Genomic DNA, 15,349 nt, shown 5'->3' with positions numbered 1-15,349 from the left:
GTAGAGTTGAGTCTCTGGCTTTGCGGAGCACATATGGCATCCCACTCGCCTCCAACAACGGACGTGTATGCATTGTGTGTTTGTCTACTCACAGAGCTGTAGTCACTCCTCGGTCCTGCCATTTATAATGCGCTGATCTCCCCTATCATGTCTCAGTTCTTAGTCCTGGCCACAAATCAAATTGTGATCTCAGCTCCTCTGCAAAGTGCGTATTTTACTCCTGTGCTCCGTGCACCCCCCTCAGTTGTACTTTTCCATCTCCTCCTTCCGACTTCACTTCTCTGTTCTCCTTCCTTGCCCCTCCATACTGTTTTCACATCTTCTTCCTCAAGCTTCCCTCATACCCTCTCTGTACTTTGGTGCACCAACCTCCCCCCTCAGTCACTGTACTTTTCCTTCTTCTACCTCCGACTTCAGCCTTAGTTGATACTGTATTTCATTGCTCATTTTCCATGTAATTTTAACAAATCACATTTTAGCAGGCATTTCCAATTTTTAAAAAAGCCACTTCATTATGTTTTTTTTTTATTACAGCCAATGATTCAAAAATGGGAAGTACTAAGATTAGCATACATTAAATCTAATAGGAACATAAGTATAAGCATAATAATATGAGCTTTGCTTGGGTTTGAGTGGAAATGCCTGCTTAAACAGGATTGGTTAAAATAAATATAATATTAATTAAAAAGCCATTGGATGGAAGAACCCTGCTATGGGTTCTGGGGGTATTCTATACATGAAATTGCCACAATGCCATCCTGGTTTAGCGGGGGGCATGGCCACAAAAGGAGTGCGGTCTCTAAAAATTTGTGGCGTAGGAATTTGTGTAAAATGTTTCTTCCTTGCCCCCCCCCCATTCTGCGGATGCCCATGCATCTAAGTACAGAGAATTAGAAATTTCTGCTACCAATTTCTACTACAGGTATGGGATCCGTTATCCACAATATTCCGCAATAAAAGTGCAAGGTGTTCCTTGCTTGTATTAGTTCTGTGTGCCTCTGGATTGTTTTACTTCTAGACTGGATTTGGGGTTGCCAGACCTCTACCATTGTGCACCAGACAGCAATGTAATTATCTTTTACAAGGGTGTGCGAGAGCCAGATCTCTTTTGGATGGTTATCCACAAACCTGTTATCCAGAAAGCTCCAAATTACAGGAAGATCATCTGCCATAGACTCCATTTTAATGTAAAGTAATTACAAATTTGAAATCATATTTCCTTTTTTTTGTAAGAATAAAACAGTACTTTTTACTTGATCCAAACTAAGATATGGATATCCAAAGTACAAAAAGACCCCCTTATCAACAAACTCCGGGTCTTGAACATTCTGGTTAACAGGTCCTGTAAAAAAAAATTAGCAGTGTGGAGTAATGAAAAGGTGTGCTTATTGGGTGCTGTTTTTCGACTCCTGTTGAGCGGTTAGTTTTTACTAAAATTTCTTGCTTTCAGTTTGGGGCTTTAGGCTTCTCTCTTCAGTACAGTACATTGTATTTGATCCCAACTAGGATATAATTAAAGGGGTTATTCACCTTTAAATGAATTTCAGTATGATTAAGAGAGGGATATTCTGAGACAATTTGAAATTGGTTTTCATTTTTTATGTAATTGAGTTATTTGGCTTTTTATTCAGCAATTCTCCAGTTTGAAACTTCAGCAATCTGGTTGCTAGGGTCCAAATTACCCTAGCAAACATGTACTGATTTTAATAATACTTCCTAGGCTGGATTCATACTAATGAAGAATGTGCCTCATGTGCCCCTAATCCTTGGAACTCAATTAGTAGAACATAATGCCAAAATATTTATTTGGTTGCCAACTTATGGGTTACAGCTGTGTCTGCCATTTTTTGTTTTAGCTTTTCTGTCAATTAAGTAGTTTAATGCTTTACGGTTAATTTACTTATCAAACTGTGGTGTACAAATTGCAATTTTCAATGTTTTTTACCCACAATACTGTGTATTTTTTCCATAATTCCAGTGGCATTGGATAATGCATCTGATGCAATTATGGATGATGTTTTAAGTGGCACTTGCATTTAGACAAGAATCAAATGCAACTGTGTTGAATAGGTTCTAAGTCCAGCTAGCATTATTTTCCATTGTTCTTAAGTGGTTTATGCATGAAGTTACAGTAGAGCATAAGCAGAGGATAATTCAGGTTTAGGGAGGTTTATCTTAGAGACCAATGCCATACATACAGTATTTGTGTATAAGAATTCCATCCAGTTGTTGGCCTGGGGGGGGGGGTGATTGCAATGGGCCAATTTGGCCCTTCTACTACATGGCCTAATTGGGGAAAGATCCATAAGTTTAGTTGCCAAATGAGAAGTTCTTCAAATGAATTGCTTTGGTCAAGATTTTATCTGTTGCACAGAGGTGTTTTGTGTATAAAAGATTTACACGATCATGATAGTGTGCATACTGGTGCAAATCATTTCCCACCTCTGCCTACTATGATGTCAATATCTTAATTGCTAGACAAATAAAACATGTGTAAATAGCAGATAAGCTGTATTAAATACATTCCTGTCTGTGTGGGGGGCAGGAGAATATCATGTAAATCGTTTATTACAAGGCAAAGACAAGTCTGAAAATGCAATATTTCAGAATTTATACTAAATACCCCTGCTCTATCTCTCCAAACAGCTTCCCTGCAAGATTAGGTGACTCATGTTTATGCAAAGTATTCATGGAATGTTGTTTGGATTGGTGGAATTCTTCGCTTTGTGCCATAATTGCCTTTAAATACAAAGTGACTTTTGACTGCTATTGTTTGGAATTGTGGTGGGTGACACAGCTTGTAATCAGTGGCAATTGTCCCTTTCACCCTTGGCTTGGAATGTCTGTGTTTTTACAATGGTTAGTGTGGAAATGCTCTTCATGGCATGGAATGCACCCGGGGATACATGGGGCAGCATTGCTGCTAAAGATAATGTGTGGGTGTTTATCTGGAATATGCTGTTTATATGCGGGATGGTGAAACAATGCTTGGAGATATGTGCAGTTGTAGATTACAGTCAAGCCAGTGGGAGGATTTCGAATTGGGATACCTACTGACCGGCAGCCATCGCTTACACTCAGCGAACTATAAAAATGTTGTTAAGACAAAAAGATTATTAAAGATTCTTTTGTGATTTGGACGTGAACCAGAAGAAAAATCTTCCACTAATATTAAAACCAACAGAACTCCAAAGACTTTTAAAAGGATTGTGCTTTTTCAACCCCATTTAACTTATTTCCCTTTTTGTGGTGGAAGGTCAAATGTTACGCATTGTGCAGGAGTGCTTAGAAGTAAAAAAACAGCAAAGTGCATTCAGTGAGATGCCCCAGCCCGCAACACTACCTATTTCATTTAACATCTTACAGAATTGTTTGTGCTAGTTGTACCACCAACTGTAACTGAATGGTCATGGAATTCCTCTTATTTATATCCTTTTACTATATAGAAGGGAGCACATAATTATCTGTGTGTGTGTATTGCATAGTGATACCTTTTTCAGCAACATGGAAATCTTTTCACAATTTTTCACTTGAGTTGACCGATTTGAAGCAGACTTGCTTGTTTCTGACGATTATGTGTTGTTTATGCAAATGGAATGTAGATGTCACTGTACTCATACTTATACTGTGAGTACTTCCTGGTAGCTTAAAAGTGAAAGTTACTGGTGTGTAATGCCTGCATGACTCTGTTAATAAAGCACTGTTATACTCTATTCATCCTTGGCTACCCAAAACATAACAGATTAAGAATGTCTGGCTTTGATGATTGGGTGACAACCAAGCCATTTCATTAAAATTAACTTCAGTGAAAAGTTGGGAAAAAGTTAATCAAAATAAATTCATAAATTCATAAATAAAATCTGACACAAATTTGAATTGGAGAAATAACTCAGCCATTGACCTTTGCAAATATATGTGTAAATGTTTGGGAGCAATTTATTGAGAACACTATTCTTAATATCAAAATTCTAGTGCAGATTCATAAAAAAAATGTCAATCTTGCTGCAAGAATGAACCAGGCGAAAAATCTTGCTTAACCCCAATTATTATAGAGAAAAGGGAAATTATTTAAAAAATAATTCACAATAAATCACAATTCTGGGTGATGGCCCTTCTATGATTCAGAGCTTTCTGGATAATGGGTTTCTGGATAAGGGTTCCCAGAGTACGGGTATGGGATCCGATATTTGGAAACCTGCTATCCAGAAAGCTCTGAATTACAGAAAGGCCATTTCTTATAGGCTCTAATTTATCCAAATAATCCAAATTTTTTAAAAACGATTTCCTCTGTTATCTTAAAACAGATCCCATCTAAAATGTAAATAATCCATATTGGTGGGAAGACAATTATATTGGGTTTATTTAATGTTTACATGATTTTCTAGTAGACTTAAGGTATGAAGATCCAGATTATTTGATGATCCATTATCCAGAAAAACCCATAACCAGATCATTCTGGATAACAGGTTCCATACCTGTACCATCTTTTTCAAAGTTAATAGAGAAAGTTTTCATATTCTCAGTAGATGTGTGCACTGCACATAATATTTATCTAACAAACTTTACTGGTTATGCCCAGGGGGCATGGGGAAGCCTTTGTGAGTGCTCCTGTTTTATATTTGAAACAATCCATTCAGTGTGTCTGGTCTGTATGGGGATTAAGGTTATCTCTCTCTGTGTTTGCTCTGTTTCATTATTGCAGTATTATAGACAGCTCCAAGTAAATATTCCCATCAATGTACATGCCTGTACCAGGGATGTGCAACCTGCTCCCCAACCTGACCAAATAAATTTTTTCCCTGCCCAGCCATCTGCGATACAACTTATAGCAACTCCCGAAGGCATCTCTGGTAACTATCAGAAAAAGGCTCGGATTAGATCAAATCCAAGGTTTGAGTGGCATAACTTGGACATCTTGGATTCGGCCTAATCCAAGCCTTTTTCAGCAAGATTTGGATAAATCCAAGTGCCTGGTCAAACTGAATACAAGCCTTTAAACTTTAAGGATATTAATGTATTACAGGTATAGAATCCAATCCATTATTCCGCTTTCCACAGTTTGGATCTTCATATTTTAAGTCTACTAGAAAATCATGTAAACATCAAATAAACCCAAAAATCTAGTTTTGCTTCCAATAAGGATTAATTATCTTAGTCGGATCAAGTACTGTTTTATTATTATAGAGAAAATTTTTTTTTTAAATTTTTTGGATAAAATGGGAGACAGTCATCCTGTAATTTGGAGCTTTGTGGATAACGGGTTTCCTTATAACGGATCCCATACCTGTATTTAGGGATGTAGCGAACTGTTCGCCGGCGAACTTCGACCGTTCGCGTCCGCCGAATGTTCGCGAACGTCGAGCGACGTTCGCATTTTGAGTTCACGTTCGATTCGAATACAAATCGTTCGACCATTCGACCATTCGAATTCCTTCGACCGCTAAAAATCGAACGATTTCCATTCGTTCGAACGATTGTAAGCATTCGATCGAATGAAAAGCATTCGATCGAATGCTTCAATCGTTCGATTCGAATGAAAATCGTTCGATCAAACGATTAAAATCCTTCGATCGTTCGAATCGAACGATTTTAGCGGGTGTTCGAAGTTCGCGAACTGTTCGCATTTTTTGCCGGTGTTCGCGAACACCAAATCGGCAGTTCGCTACATCCCTACCTGTATTATAAAGTTCTGGAATCTAAAAGCTATCCAGTGCTGCTGTTAATGAAAAGCTTGGACATGTTGCACGTTATTCAGAAATATGTTTCTAAAATATTGTGTGTTTTTCAAAAGGATTAATACTGCTACTTTATACCAGTATTGCCATAACTTGCAGCTGAACAGATTTCACTTTTTCTGGCAGCACTTTCTAAACAAACTTTTATGGTGGAGCCAGTTGGACAGGTGACAAGATGAGATATTTAAAGAGATGGGTGTGAATAGCTTGGATAGTGTCAGACTGCTAGCATTTTGTGCGTAATGAGGTATCTACATATACTTACCCCACATGACACATCATGCAGCTCAGTCTTGCTCTTGCTTTCCCTAAAATAATCATATATCAAAGTAAGACAGGTACAAACTTCTGTAGAAGCCATTTAGGTGTCTTGGCAGGAGCAAACTCCAAATGCTTTGATGTGTGTTGGAAGCTCCTCTCGTGTTATTTAGAAAAAAATAACTCTGAAATGAAGACATTCAGGGAAATTCAGTACCATACTACCAGCTTTAATCAATAAAAGATATTACCCTAAGAAATGTAGCATCCCTGCCTGTGCTATGCTGCGAATACAAATCTACTCAAGAACACAGAGAGATTTGGCCTTCATGTTCTGTATGTTTGCTCGAATATCAGAACGTTGTGTGTGTACCTTGCAACTGTCCTGCATTTTCAGCTTCAACACACACATTTTAGAACAACTGTTTGCACTAAGATGTGTATTTAGAGGGACAAAGTGAAATTGAATCTCCTTCAGCAAAAAATAAAATTAATTAATTAACCAAAATTTGTCTAATGTTTTTAATTTGTTTTGTCTTTGTGAAACACTTTTTTGTAATTTAACTGGTAACCAATGTGTGCTTAGGAACAGGCCACATTTGCAACATATGGATTGTGCAATTAATCCACTTTGAATTTTCCTCTCTTAGTTTGAGTCGCGTGTTGCCCTAACGTGCAGAGAAGGCAAGTGGACCAAGCAGGTGACATGTGAGCCTGTGGACTGTGGCTTTCCTGATAAGACTCACATACACCCAGCATCATTCTCATGCCCTCAAGGGACAACCTACGGAAAACAATGTTCTTTCCAATGCCGTCCACCTGCACAGCTCCGAGGTAAAATACCATTTGATCATTATTCTTATACAAGTATTTTCTGCACAGTACAAATGCATGTCAAAAGGATGAGAAAAATGTTGTATACTCAAGCTCGTCTCTTAAGGGTGCTTAACTATTAGTATGTTGTATAATGGCCAATTATTTAGAGTTTTATTTGGATTTTTTAGTGCATAGTTTAACATAATTTTCCCTTCTTATTTTTTTATTTGGATTTTTAAATACATCTCATGATGTCTGTATTTTTAGAGTTTGTGAGTGTTGTTGTGGTTTCAAAAACCACTAAAACTATGCAAATGAGACTATTGATAAAAAGGGTCACTCAACGGTGAACAACCCCTTTAATATTGCTTCCCAAATCCTTCACTTAAATTACCTGCAATGGTAATAATGGTAGTGTGAAACAATAACAACATATATGGTAAGAAGTAGCGATTAGGACAGGGAGACAGGAAGAAAATCAAAATAGGAGCCAAAAAGGGAGTCACTTTTTGAAGTAGGGGAACATATTATGCATAGGAAGGCATAGAGAAGGAGCACTCATATTCATAGATTATTTAACAAAGGAAGGGGGAGTAAAATAACCAAAGAATGAATTAAGCATGAATATAAATATAACAAAAAAAATAGCAAAGGGAGACAATGATTTGGACAATGAATGAGAGGAATGAAAGAGAACAAAATGAGGCACTCACTTACTGGAAATTTGCATTATGCCGTTTTTATACAGGCCAAACTTGTGTTTTTCAAGAAGACTGTTTGACTACTTTTATTTTGCTTATATTCCCCCATCTTCTGATCTGTTTCTTGAATCTTGAATTCTTTTGGCTAAAAGACACACAGTGACAGCACAGAGGGAAACTTTAACAGACAAATGCAATTTTAATAAAGTAATTAGTCTGTATAACATTTTATACAAGATAATGCTTCGATCTAGATGGAACTCTCTGATGATGTTGCCTAAGCTTCTTCATGCACACTTGCTTTAATATTCTTCATTGTTCTTGTGTGTTTTTAGGTACCAATAATATGTTAACTTGCTTAGAAGATGGGCTGTGGTCTTTTCCTGAATCCATCTGTGAGCTCATGTGCTTGGCACCACCTCCATTTCCAAATGCCATCTTGCAGACTGCCAAATGTCATGTTGACGGTCATAAGGTTGGATCTTTTTGTAAATATAGGTGCAAGCAGGGATTCCATGTTAATGACCCACTGAAGAAGACAAAGAAGTAAGCGGATCTGACTTTCTTGTATTTTCAGATGATGAACTCACAAACTGTCTTAACCACTGAAGCTTATGCTTTTCACTGATATGCTTTCAGGAAGGCATTTAAAATACAGTGCCTGGAGGATGGAAGCTGGCAACAGGGTAAATGTGTGCCAATTACATGCGAACCCCCTCATCCTAAATTTCATGGCCTTTACCAGTGCACAAATGGCTTTCAGTTCAACAGTGAGTGCAAGCTCATGTGTGAGGACAGCAATAACCAGTCGGTAAGTACATGATTCTATGGGGAACACGTCATTGGCTCAGCTTTTTCCTTTTAACAACCAGGAGACCATTTAGTCTTGTAATCTTTAGGTTAGGACATTTTTTCTAGGCAGCCTTGTTAATCATAGTAGATACAGATAGTTATGATTGTCAACCTATTGTCATGGCTGTAATTTTCAAAAGCATTAATTTCAAAATCAGTAACTATTTATTCTTGCAATTTTGCCAGCCTTTTATACTTAAGGAAAAACGTGACATCAAAATAATGCAATGTAAAATGAGGTGAGAATATAACAGAAACATCTAAATATTTAAATTTGTTTTTTTTTTTGTTTGTTTTTTTAGGATAAGGGAAACAATGTAATCCAGTGCAGAAAGGATGGCTCTTGGAGTGGCAGCTTTCATCTGTGCGAGAGTATTCAGGGTCAGTGTTCACCTCCGGACCACATAACCAACTTCATGAAGATCCTCTGCTCTGAAGGATATGAAATAGGTACTAGCCAACAAATTTGTGAGCTATTTTTGAAATGACTTTTGCAAATGTTAAATACATTTTCTATAATAATATGTATGCATGCATTCATAAATGGGCACAGTAATGGCACCAATATCATTTCTATTATCTGGAAACTTGAGGGCATATTTATCAAGGGTCGAATTTTGAATTGAAAAAACGTTAAAATTCGAATTCAAAAAGACCAACCAAAATGAAGAAGTTTTTTTTTGGTCGAATAGGTCAGTTTTCTATCGAATAGGTCAGTATTCGGCCAAATTCAAATTGTACGAATTGAAGGAATAGCGCATTCGAACGAATTTGATTCAAAGTTTTTCACAAAAAAACCTTTGATTTTTCAAAGTCCACCAATTAACTCCAAATGGTTGTTTGAGGTCCCCCATAGGCTAAAACAGAAATTTGTCAGGTTTTAGATGGCGAATGGTCGAAGTCTAATTTTTTAGTACATAATAAATTTCGATATTCCAATTTTGTATTTTTTTTAAATTCAGATTGAATTTGGGCTATTCCCTAGTCGAAGTACACAAAAAATAGCTCGAAATTAGAATTTTTTTCATTCGAAAATACACCTCGACCATTGATAAATCTTCCCCTACATGATATTCGATATTCGAATTGTTGCATTGTTTTCAAATTCGGATTGAATTTGGACTATTGAATAGTCGAAGTACACAAAAAATAGCTCAAAATTCGAATTTTTTTCATTTGAAAATTCACATCGACCTTTGAAAAATCTGCCCTTTTATGTCTAGAATGCATCCGTGCACAGTTAATTTTTTATAATGTGATTGGTCCGTTTTGGCCTGATGCCATAGAATCAGTATACCGGGTGATTTCTAGCATTTTGTCACCCCAGCTTGGTTGGAGTGGGCAAATGCTAGAAATAATTTCCATGTATAGTGAATAGTAGTTGCTGCCATGTGTCAGGTTCTGTCTATTGCTTAAAAACATCAGGTACAGCACCTGTCACTTGGCAGGACCTATTCAGTTTAAATAGTGGGCAATTTTCCCACATAGTGAAATACTATGGTGATGAAGCACCAGAAATCATCCAGTATGTAGGCCAGATAAAGTGTAAATAACCCAGCATAAATCCATGCAGCAAGCCAATATTATGTGTTTCATGCTTACAGATCCATTAGTAGATTAAGAATTAAGCTTCAAATTATGGGGAAAAAAAAAAAAGTATAAAGCTTTTCAGGTATCCTGTGACCCTTAAATTATTTGCATGATAAGTTAACTATAAGCATGGGTAAAGTAAATGAGTAAGAAATAACTGATAAAGAATATTTTCTGTACAGAACAAAATATATCTGTACATCAAGTAAATATACATACTTGAGCATACGAGAGAGAAAACAGTGTATACATTATTATTCTGCTGCTGCAAATGTATGTCATTAGAAATCCAATTCTGTGCCCCCTCTAGAGACCAGTAGCTGAAACGTGAATGAGCTCAGTGTGCTGTAATTACGCCAGTGGTGACTCATAGATCACAACAATAGATGCTGGCTCATTCTTGTAACCATTTCAGGGTCAGTAGATGCTATATAACCAATTCTGTCCTGTCCTCTTAAAAGAACTGTGCATGATATACAGAGCTTAAATTAAATGTACAAATCTGCACTCCCAGATACAACTGAAGCTGCACAGCTCATGGAGCCTGGGGAGTGCAGCATCAGCATTATTTACACCCAGTACACATGCAGTATTGTACAATGACGGAAATGTGCAGGTGCTGTTAGAGAGTAGAAATGTATGCTATTTTACGGTTTGTGTCTTTTTTTTAAAAAGGAGCCGAATGTATGCCCATCTGTCTGAATCAGAATGAGACGGACAACAAATCGGAAGCTGTCATACTGCCAGCCAACGTGACTGAAAAAAATCTCCCACTCTGGATGAGCCCAATAAGAGTCAAGGTCAGTCCCCTAATACTGGAACTAGAAGAGGCTCTTTCAGGGAGAAAGTAACAACAGCCCAATCATTGCATGTGTTTATACTTAATATATATAATTATTAATATATTTAAAAAATGTATTCCTTTGTGCACTTACACCTGGGTCCCGATGTTCTGCTTGAGCCTCTATCTATAGACCTACAGCTAGCCCTGCATGGAGGTCTGTATTTTATCAGGCACGGTTTCTCATAACTTTCACATGAGACTGTTATAGCAGAAGGTTTGTGCCCATAAGCCTTCTCTAAACATAGCTCTTCTTTTACTGTGGTGTTATCACTCTTACTTTCTAAAGGCTATAGAAGTTTGTGTCTATTCTTACAGTTCTTATCCCCTATTGTTATGTTTTGGGTAGCCGAGGATGAGTAGAGTATAACAGTGCTTTTATTAGCAGGCTGTCATGCAGCCATTACACAACAGAAACTTTAACTTTTAAGCTATCAGGAAGTATGCACAGTATAAGTCTGAGCACAGTGACATCTACAGGCCATTTGTATAAATACCACATATACCCCTATAGTAGGAAAGCATTTGGGCAAATGTAATAAACAAGAACAATGCATCTTAAAGCAATAATATACATTATTCACATCACATAAGATAAGCACTGCGTATCTTGACAGCGCTATATAAATAAATGATGATGATGATGATGATCACATAGTCCTGGGTCCATGCAGGTCGTTTTCTGATTCTCCCAGTACACGTTATAGGTTCACTTTCTTCAGGCCTATTGCAGTTGCCATCAGGAGTAGGAAAATGTCCTTCATAAAATGGAGCTTCTCCAAAGTCATATCTAATATCTAGTCATATCTAAGAATGTCAGAATAAGCCTTGCATTTGGCTTGTTGATGTTTCACAATGTCAGCAGTAGATGATTTTGTAGGCACAGTATTTTGTGGAAGTTTGATGTCTGCAACATGTAACTTAGTGCGCATCTGTCTGCCATGTAGTAATTCAGCTGAAGATGATTGGGTTATTGCATGGCGCGTTGCTCAGTAGTTAACAGTTATGTTGTAAATACTTTCCAAGATTTCCCAGTAAGATTTGCTGTCTGTAGTGTTTCTTTCAGACTTCTGGAGAAATCTTTAGCAGAACTACGGCAGATCTTAGCAAAATTTCCTACTTTTGTGCATTTGCGGCACCGTTTAGCTTTTGCAGGACATGTAACATTATTCGCAGTGTGTTGTGTTGAACCACAGCGAAAGCAGTATTGTCTATTTGCTGTATGGTTTTGCAGTGTAGATGAATCCCTTTCCTTAGCACTTTATTTTGCCTGTGACTGTGCATTATTAGGCCACAGTGCTGAATTCACAGTCTGTACATTCCCAGCAGTTCCCTGTGACTGAGAGGTGTAGCCTCTGCTACTGCTGTTTCAATTTTGCTAGCAACTGTAATAGCTTTTGCAAGGGTTAAATCCTGCTCTAGGGGCAGTCTCTCTCTAATGCGAGGTGAGTTTGTTTTTTCCACTATTTGGTCTCTTAGCATTTCATCTGTTAGACTCCCAAATTCACAGGTAACAACCAGCTTTCTCAAAGCTGCTACAAATTGTTCTGTGGACTCGCCATTACGTTGTCCACGTTGGCGGAATTGATATCTTTCAGCAACCACATTTACTGTTGGCACAAAAAAGTTCTTTATAGCAGTAAGAGCAGTTTCATAAGTATCATCAGGTAATGGTAATGTATAGAATATCCCTCTTCTCCCAGGCAGTGAATAAGTAAAGCACACTTTCTAGCAGCAGAAATCTCCCCTTGGTCAGCAGCAATAATGTAATTTTCAAACATACGGATCCAAGCAGTAAAAGGTATGGTAGGCTAACCAGGATTTGGAAGAAAAGCTGCAGGCTGCTGCAGAGGTAGAAGAGCCATCTCGTCATCAATATGTTATATTTTGGGTAGCCGAGGATGAGTAGAGTATAGTGCTTTTATTAGCAGGCTCTCACGCAACCATTGCACAACAGTAATTTTCACTTTTATTCAGGAAAGTATGCACAGTATAAGTCTGAGCACAGTGATGTCTACAGGCCATCTGTATAAACACCACGCCTATGATGCTTCACTTTGTGGTTACATGACTTTACACTTTTTTTTTGTCCTCCTTTGCTTCAAATGCTGGCTTCTATATAGATTGCCTAGTAGTGGAACTTCTGTTCTTACTTAGATGGACACCATACTCCTCTTTGCTGACTCCCGCAATCACCCCATATCCAGGGATCATCTTGTACTTTTTATGTGTATCAATAGGTTCAGCGTGCAGGGTCCCTCTTTTTTCAGCTTTTAAATTTCTCAAATAATTATTTATTTGGTTTAGATCACATGACAGCTGGAGTAGTCCCTGGACTACTAAGACGGAAACCCGTTTCCTCTTATCTGAATATATACCCTAGAGTCTGCTGGAAGGACCTACTTGTAAATAAAGCATCTGAGAATGTATTGTATGATCCTCTAGTAAGTTGTATATTGATACAAAGTAATCCAATCCCCTTTCAGCACCTCTTCTTCAGCTTTAACAACTACAACTTGGTCAACCTTTCCTTATAACTGAAAGTTTCCATTCCCACCTATTAAACTAGGATAAAACCTTGCTGGCCTTTTCTGCTTCTCCCTAGGATTGCTTGCTAGGTCTTTCTTAATAAAGGATTTGTCTAAAGTAGTCCCATTAACGGTATAAGTAGTTTGCATATTTCTACACCAAAAATGCACAATCTTACATTTATTAGCATTAAATCGCATCAACCACTAAGACAGTTGATGTCTGGATAATTAAAATCCCCCATTAATAAGTCTTGCCCCAACCTTGCAATAACAGATTACTGACAGACACAGCGTCGGCCTACACCAGGGGGCCCCAACCTGTATTACCTTTGAGCCAAATTCAATTGTAAAAAGAGTTGGGGAGCAACACGCATGAAATAAGTTCCAGGGGTGCCAAATAAGGGCTATGATTGGTTATTTTGTAGCCTCTATGTGTGCTGGCAGTCTAAGGGAGGCTGTATTTGGCAATACGTCTGTTGTTTTATGCAACTAAAGCTTGTCTTCAAGCCTGGAATTCAATATAAGCACCTGATTTGAGGTCACTGGGAGCAACATCCAAGTGCTTGGTGAGAAACATGTTGCTCATGAGTCACTGGTTCGGAATAACTGTGCTACATGGAGCAGAGATCTGCCCAAAAATGCATGCTTTCATGTTTTTCAGGCCGGTCCCCATTACATATAGCTGAACGCAGGCCAAAACTGCAGCTGCACACAGATGAGAATAGATGGATATCTGCCTGCCTACAAAACACAGATGGAGAGATGTGCACTGTACACCCAGTGTGCCCTTCGTACTAATACTAGGTCTAAAAAGTGTGTTCATGCCACAGAGCACACCAGCCTTTGCCCCTTCTGTGCATGGTAGAACATTCCAACCTAGGAGTATTGTTATAAAGAAAGTATTCTTACTTGTACAAAACCAAATTAACTGTTATGCCAGTTTAAATGAATTCTTGTCATTTTTTTTCTTTTTAATCTTACTGGACCTTAACAAGTCTTGTAAAATTTTTTATTGCTTATAAATACTGCGTTGTGTGTAATAGCTTGTTGATAAGATGTGTTTTTATAGCCTGAGTACCTTGTGTCAAAACTGACAAATGAGGTTTACAGATAATTAAATGTGATAACAAATGAAAATATTCATCCAGGTGTTTAGATTCACAGATTGGGTTTTTCTTTCTTTGTTAGCATAACTTCAGAGTCTGTGTTCATGTAGTTACTGTTAACATTTCTGTACAAAAATTGGCAGCCCTTCCTACAGATGCTAAAATGAGTTGGTTAAGTAGTTGCAACAAAGTTATTCACTATAAAAGTATTTATTTTGCATGTAAATGCAATTCGCAATTAGCAACAGTTCTTTAATTAATCCTTTAAAGTCTGTCCTATTCAGTGCTTAGAACTTTTTGTAATAACACCATGAATTTATTATAAAAAATATTCAGTTTGGAGTACCAAATAGATGCTTCTTCCCTAATATCAAACTGTATAGCCATTTTGGGGTAAGAGGCAAGCTACAGCCTGAATTTTTTTATTGTTTCCTTTTTATGTTGTTGTTGTAGAGATAGTGAGAAGGGTCTAGGCCAGAATGCAATGCAGTATTGCTAAATGACCCAGATTGGCAAATAGCATGTCATAGGTGACATCATTAATACTTAATTTGGGTTGAAAATGACAATAGGGGTCATTCTTGAGCAGAGACGGATTTATGCTGAGCACCTGAAGGCCGGGCCTGTTCTTGATTCTGGGGGTGCAAGTGTGCCTTAGTGCTCATTCTCAGAGCATTTGTGCCCCATGTGTGCTGTGCTCCTTGTACAGAGAGCAGTGTCTGGACACAAATTATGGTGAGCACTCCGAATTTTGTGTGAAAACACAACATTTTGCATTTATTCTGACCCGCGTCTACAGTTTTTAACAATGCGTACACAAGTTTCAAATTTGAATTGTAAATTATCAAAACTCTATTTGAATTTCAAAATTTTTCATACTCTGGCCCTTCAAGAACTCAGATTTGACTATTTGCCACTT

The 15,349-nt window shown here is 37.7% G+C and overlaps 1 protein-coding gene across 1 annotated transcript in view; it reads left to right on the top strand.

Moving 5' to 3' along the window:
* The window catches only part of LOC108698294 (pappalysin-1), a 204,755-nt gene that overhangs the window by 158,848 nt on the left and 30,558 nt on the right, over positions 1 to 15,349 (top strand). The window contains exons 15-19 of the mRNA XM_018229682.2: positions 6,644 to 6,827; positions 7,846 to 8,056; positions 8,150 to 8,321; positions 8,665 to 8,812; positions 10,628 to 10,752. Of these exons, the coding sequence (XP_018085171.1) occupies positions 6,644 to 6,827; positions 7,846 to 8,056; positions 8,150 to 8,321; positions 8,665 to 8,812; positions 10,628 to 10,752 (840 nt within the window). The remainder of the gene's footprint in view (positions 1 to 6,643; positions 6,828 to 7,845; positions 8,057 to 8,149; positions 8,322 to 8,664; positions 8,813 to 10,627; positions 10,753 to 15,349) is intronic.

This window comes from Xenopus laevis, chromosome 8L (genome assembly GCF_017654675.1).
Source record: "Xenopus laevis strain J_2021 chromosome 8L, Xenopus_laevis_v10.1, whole genome shotgun sequence".
Lineage (NCBI taxonomy): Eukaryota > Metazoa > Chordata > Amphibia > Anura > Pipidae > Xenopus > Xenopus laevis.
Note: the sequence above shows the minus strand (reverse complement) of the source record. Positions and strands in the feature narration are given on the sequence as shown.